At 44.4% G+C, this 6,197-nt stretch overlaps 1 protein-coding gene across 1 annotated transcript; it reads right to left on the reverse strand.

The window, feature by feature from the left end:
- Positions 1 to 1,699: 1,699 nt before the first annotated feature.
- Positions 1,700 to 5,097, reverse strand: LOC122648415 (the record flags this gene model as incomplete). Its single annotated transcript, XM_043841627.1, has 5 exons — positions 4,196 to 5,097; positions 3,325 to 4,097; positions 2,350 to 2,993; positions 2,035 to 2,235; positions 1,700 to 1,846 (listed from the first exon to the last, which is right to left on the reverse strand). Coding segments are annotated over exons 1-5 (2,667 nt in total), but the record flags the coding sequence as incomplete, so codon positions are not given.
- Between the last annotated feature and the right edge of the window lie 1,100 nt (positions 5,098 to 6,197).

Genomic DNA, 6,197 nt, shown 5'->3' on the forward strand with positions numbered 1-6,197 from the left:
GTATTATGAAGCAAATCTGGTGGATTGCCTCCAAGCAAAACCGACTTTGGGTGCATTGGGTCCAGCAGAGGTACCTCAAGCAGGAATCGCTTTGGACAGTTAAGGTGTTGCAAAATTGCTCTTGGGTTTGGAGGAAAGTTTTGAAATATAGAGATAAGGCATTGCCTTTAATTAATACCTTCATTGGCAATGGCAGATCCACCAAACTTTGGCTCGATAAGTGGCACCCAGAGGGAGTCCTTTTTAATAGGTTTGGTAGTAGGATTTGCTATGATGCGGGATCTTATGCGCTTGCAGCCCATCATGCACTTGTCAAGGAAATTGTTCGGGATGGAGACTGGCTACCTGGCCCTTCAACCTCTTTTAACCTTATTGATGTGTGGAGAGCCCTCCCCTCCATTGATAAGTTGCATGGTGACAACCCGGATTTGGTAGTATGGACTGGCAATCCGACAGGTATCTTTTCAACCAAATCGGCTTGGAATGCCACCCGTGTGAAGGCCAACCCCGTGGATTGGAGTGAAGCAGTTTGGTTTGAAGGCATCATTAAGTCCCACTCTTTTGTTTCTTGGAGGTGTCTGGTCGATGCTCTCCCCACTAGGGATAATCTTCTTCACAGGGGGATCCCGGTTCAACATAGTTGTGAGTTTTGTTGGGCTGGTATTGAGAGCAGAAACCATATTTTCTTTGCTTGCCCTTTTTCCATTGATATTTGGAGGATCTTTGGTATGTGTTCTCTTCATGGACAGGCTCCCATGAACATATTTGATGCTGCCATTTGGGTTCGGTATGCGGCAGGAAGAGTGGGGAGCTTAGGTGTGGTTTTAAAGCTTGCATTTTGTGCCACTGTCAAGCATATTTGGTTTGAAAGAAATTTCAGAATTTTTTGGCAAAAGGCTAGATCTAAGGATCAGATTGTGGAAGCTATCAAGGGGGATGTTAGGACTGTAGTCACATCTGGTTCTTTGAGTGGGGATCCTAGTCCTGCTAATTCCCACATTGCTTCAGCCTGGAACTTGCAAGTTCATTGGGCTATTAGGATGCCGAGACCATGCTCGTGGTTCTTACCTCCTAACAATTTGTGGTCCCTTCACTGTGATGGTTCGCTGTCCGATGGTAGAGCTGCTTTTGGAGGAGTGATTCGTAATGCAATTGGACAACCTGTAGCTGCATTTGCTAACCAAGGGCTGGAACTTTGCATTCTCTCCATGGAGCTGGCTGCTATACATAGAGGCATCTCCCTTTGCATAGAGAGAGGAATCCTTGATGTTTCTATCAGATCTGATTCCAAGTTGGCGATTGACACTATTTCTGGCAAGGTTGTAGGACCTTGGAAAGTACAACCTCTCAAGAGTAGAATCCTTGCTTTGGCAAATGATTTGAGAATGAAAGAATTCACCCATGTTTGGAGAGAACAAAATCGACCAGCAGATTTTATGGCTGCAGTCCCTTGCGACTCACATGGGGTAGTTTGGGATCCTGGAGATTTCCCCCCTGCCCTTATTGACTACCTTAAGCAGGACTCAGATTTTGTCATATTACAGGCCGTAGCCTTTTTGGCTCGGTTCTTGTTTGATGGGGCCTGTCCCATCGTGCTTTGGGTTCTCTTCCCCTTGTCGGGTTCTTAGAGAATGCCTTCGTTTGTAGTTTTTCCTCCTTTTCTAATAAAATCTTCTTACTTATCAAAAAAAAAAAAAACAGCTAAAGTCAAATCTTCCCCCACTACATCCCAACAGTGCTTGAAAAAGGCAGCCCCAAACCCATCAGGCCCTGAAGCCTTGGAGCTCTTCATAGCAAACACCACTTCCAAAATCTCCTTATTAGCCACAGGACCAATAAGATCCTCCTATTGGGCAATAGATAAACCACCCTATAAAGGAATCGAACTGGGAAAAGAACCACTATCACCAGAATCAGCCCCAAACAACCTCTTATAGAAGGAGATAGCTTCATGCTTGATAAGATTGGGATCCTGACAATAACACCCCCTTCCCCTTGAATTTCCAGAATATGGTTCCTATTATGTCTACACACCATAGATTTATGGAAGAAACTGTTGTTACCATCACCCAGCTGAATGTGTTTCACCCTTGATTTTTCCTTTAAAAATTTTTCTTCAATGGCCAAAGCTTCCCACAGCTTTCGTTTTGCTTGAGTCTCCAAGGAAACCAAATTCGGATCACTTGGGTTAGGACCAAGGTTACTCTGGATCTGAGTCAACTCAGTTCTAGCAGCCTTTACAGCAGCAAAAACATCATTGACACACTCCTTATTCCATCTCCTAAGTTCCTTCTTGACATTCTAAAGCCGAGCAGCAAACCGAAGAATGGGGTTAAGATTCATGCTAACCGGCTGCTCCCAGCCCTTGACCACTGTTTCATCAAACCCATCTCTTCCAATCCAAGCCTCAAAAAATCTGAACGGTTTAGGGCCAAAATTAGTAGCATCTAAAATTGCCACCACCACAGGGGAGTGATCAGAAAGGCTAGGGGGAAGAACAGTCGCTTCGGAGGACCTAAGCACATCCATCCAACCCAAATTAACCAACACCCTGTCCAACTTGCAGCAAATTCGGGTATCCCCACTTTGTCTATTATTCCAAGTGAAAATTTCCCCCTTCCAATTGAGGTCCACCAGCCCTGTGTCATCAACAAAAGAATTAAAGTCATCCACAGCCTCCTGCCGAATAGGGTCCCCTCCAAACTTCTCATTTTGGTTGCGCACCACATTAAAATCCCCTAGAACAGCCCAAGGATCTAGAATAGAACTAGCAAAAGCCCCCACATCTCTCCACAAATCCTTGCGCCCTTCTATGGCATTAACAGCATACACTGTAGTACACAAAAATGTAATAGAGGTTCCCAAAATCGAAACCCGAACATGAATAAATTGCAAGGTCTTCTGAATCTCTTCCACTTTAAAAACATTAGAGTCCCAACCCAACCAAATCCGAATGGGAGCATCAGCCTCACCATTGTGTAAATATTTCCAATCTGAAATAAAATTGTCAAAAACATTGGCACAATTATCCACCTTCACCTTGGTTTCAAGTAGACAAGCCAATTTAACCTAATGGTCCATCAAAATTTTCTTAATCCCCAGCCGTTTGGTAGAGGAATTCAAGCCTCTAACATTCCAGGATAAACACTTCATATGGCAGCAGGGCTAGAGCTGGCTCCCCCCCCCCCCCCTTACTAGGTCCATCACCTTTACCACCAAAGGAATCTTTCGGATTCAAGGGAACCCGCTGGGCCTGGAATCTAGACCCCCTCCCCATGGGCCAGCCCAACAAAGAATAAGAAGAAGAACTTAAAGGACCCATACCTTTCCCGAACTGTCCTTGGATAGCCCGAACCTCCTCAGCCTGCTTCTTTAGTCTTTCAAAATTGGCCAAAGGCTTAGCAGGTACCACAACCGCATCCACCCTTGGATTAGGATCAGCCATCTCCAACGAACTTCTAGAATCCACCTCACCTTTATCTTTTAAAGCCTGGACTTCCATAGGCAACGCACTAGGGATCTTCTCCACCAAGTCAGATATAGAATCCTTATTCAAATTAGACTCAGAATCCTTGGAAGTTGGATACTCCCCATGATCCTTCTTTTCCAAATTTGGAAGAATGGCTAAAGGTATGGGCGAACAATCTTCTTCCTCCAAACCAGCTTCCTCAAACAAATCATTACCTAATAAGATAGCACACGAATCTGAGTCCAACATCATTTCAGCCGGGTCATAGTGAACCTCCTCCGTTAGATCTTCCAATAATGCAAACGCATTTGAATGAGCCAGCCCTTTAGCCTTTGAGTGCTCCCCAAGAGACGTCACAGGATTTTTAAAAATCCTCTTCCCAAAACTGGGGCCCTTCCCCATAGGTAAACAATCTCCACTTCCTTTTTTAACATCTGAAATAACGGAATCAACATTAGAAACTTCATCACTCTCCCCAACTTGTACACTCGGCTGCCCAGCAACTATACCAGCTTGAACCTCCGGCAACCCATCATCCCCACCGGCCAAAACTCCATCATCATTCCCAGCAGCTCCCTTCACATGCCACTCCTTCCTAGACCGTGAGCTCTTCTGGGATTGGACATTGCTACCAAATTTGCATGAATCAATTAGGTGACCAAACACTTTGCAATGCTTGCAACGTGGAGGCTTCCAATCATAAACAACCTTTGGTTAAATGCAAACCCCTCATCACCATATACAGGAACAGACAAAGGAAGATCCTTATCAGCAGAGACTTCAACACAAAGCCGAGCATACGATAATCTCTCCATGGCCCGCGTCATTTTATCAGTCACAATAGGCTGTCCAATAACACTCCCAATCGAACTCAAAGCTTGAGAGGACCAAAAGTGAAAAGGAAGATTGGGGAGAGAAATCCAAATAGGAACAGAGCATAAATCAACCCTCTCCAAACAAGCATTCGGGCTCCAAGGACGAAGGATCATTGGCATTCTTTGCACGTACCAAGGAACCCCTTCAAGAACTTTAATTTTATCCTCCTCAAGATTAAATCTGAAAATAAAAAACCCACTGTCCAATAGATTAGCATCGACATGACCTGAAATCTTCCACTGTTTTAACAACAAATCAAGGGCAAAAGTGAAGCTCGGCCTGCCCCCAATAAAATGCCCCATAAGAGTGTTTCTCCATTTCTCAAGCCCCTCTTTGATTATGGACTCTGGGCATGTAGCAACCCGCACCCCTTCAATCTCCTCGGGTTCCACAAAGGAAAGCTTCAAGCCATCACCAAGTAAAGAAGAAGACGAAGAGGAAAAGAGTGCAGACCATGGAACCTCCCCTTTCTTCTCTGACCCCCCTCGGGAAGAGCTTCCTCCTTGCTGTCCCAAGCCATCAGAACCAGCAACCTCATCCAAACGAACACCACCATGAACCAAAGAAACAGCCCCTACATCCAACCCAGCTGCACCACCAAGAGCAAGCCAATCACCACCCCCTGGAGCCCCAAAAGCAGCACCACCAACACCCTCCTCACTCGATCCATCTATCTCCCCCCCTCCATCCCTCCCTCCCGAGAAGAGAAGAGGAGGAAAGCCAGCAGCCGAAGCAAGAGGCCTGCCGGCCATCACCAAGATCAAAACCAAAACCCCCCTCTCAAAATCGCCAGAGCTTCTCTCTCCTTCAGTACCTTTGAATCGATTCTGCCCCTGGAATGTTCGAATCGATAGCTATTTCGACATATGGTTATTTTCGGTTTAAACCAGACCAGGTGGGTCGTTTGGGGTTATTTGGGGGCATTTCTGTACTTTTTTGGGTTTTGGATTTTCTAAAAAGTGTCCTTATCTCTAATTAGAAGTGTGGATGCGAAGTTGAGGGTTGTGACCTGCAAATCGATGCCAATTTCAACATATGTTCATTTTCGGTTTAAACCAGACCAGGTGGGTCGTTTGGGGTTATTTGGGGGCATTGTTGTACTTTTTTGGGTTTGGGATTTTCTAAAAAGTGTCCTTATCTCTAATTAGACCTGTGGATGCGATGGTGAGGGTCGTGACCTTCGAATCGATAGCTATTTCGACATATGTTTATTTTCGGTTTAAACCAGACCGGGTGGGTTGTTTGGGGTTATTTGGGGGCATTTCTGTACTTTTTTGGGCATGGGATTTTTTAAAAAGTATCCTTAACAATTATTTGACGTATGGATGCGATGTTGAGGGTCGTGACCTTTGAATCGATACCTATTTCGACATATGTTCATTTTCGATTTAAACCAGACGAGATGGGTCCTTTGGGGTTGTTTGGGGGCATTTCTGTACTTTTTTATGTTTGGTATTTTCTAAAAAGTATCCTTATCTCTTATTAGACATATTGATGCAATGTTGAGGATCGTGACCTTTGAATCGACGCCTATTCCGACATATGCTTATTTTCGATTTAAACCAGACCGAGTGAGTCGTTTGGGGTTATTTGGGGGCATTTCTACACTTTTTTGGGCTTGGTATTTTCTAAAAAATGTCCTTATCTCTTATTAGACGTGTGGATGCGATGTTGAGGGTTGTGACCTGCAAATCGATACCTATTTCAACATATGTTCATTTTCGGTTTAAACCAGACCAGGTGGGTCGTTTGGGGTTATTTGGGGGAATTTCTGTACTTTTTTAGGTTTGGAATTTTTTAAAAAGTATCCTTATCTCTAATTAGATAGAAAATATGGTTTATTTTCTATTTA

This window comes from Telopea speciosissima, unplaced genomic scaffold (genome assembly GCF_018873765.1).
Source record: "Telopea speciosissima isolate NSW1024214 ecotype Mountain lineage unplaced genomic scaffold, Tspe_v1 Tspe_v1.1025, whole genome shotgun sequence".
In the NCBI taxonomy this organism is placed as follows: domain Eukaryota; kingdom Viridiplantae; phylum Streptophyta; class Magnoliopsida; order Proteales; family Proteaceae; genus Telopea; species Telopea speciosissima.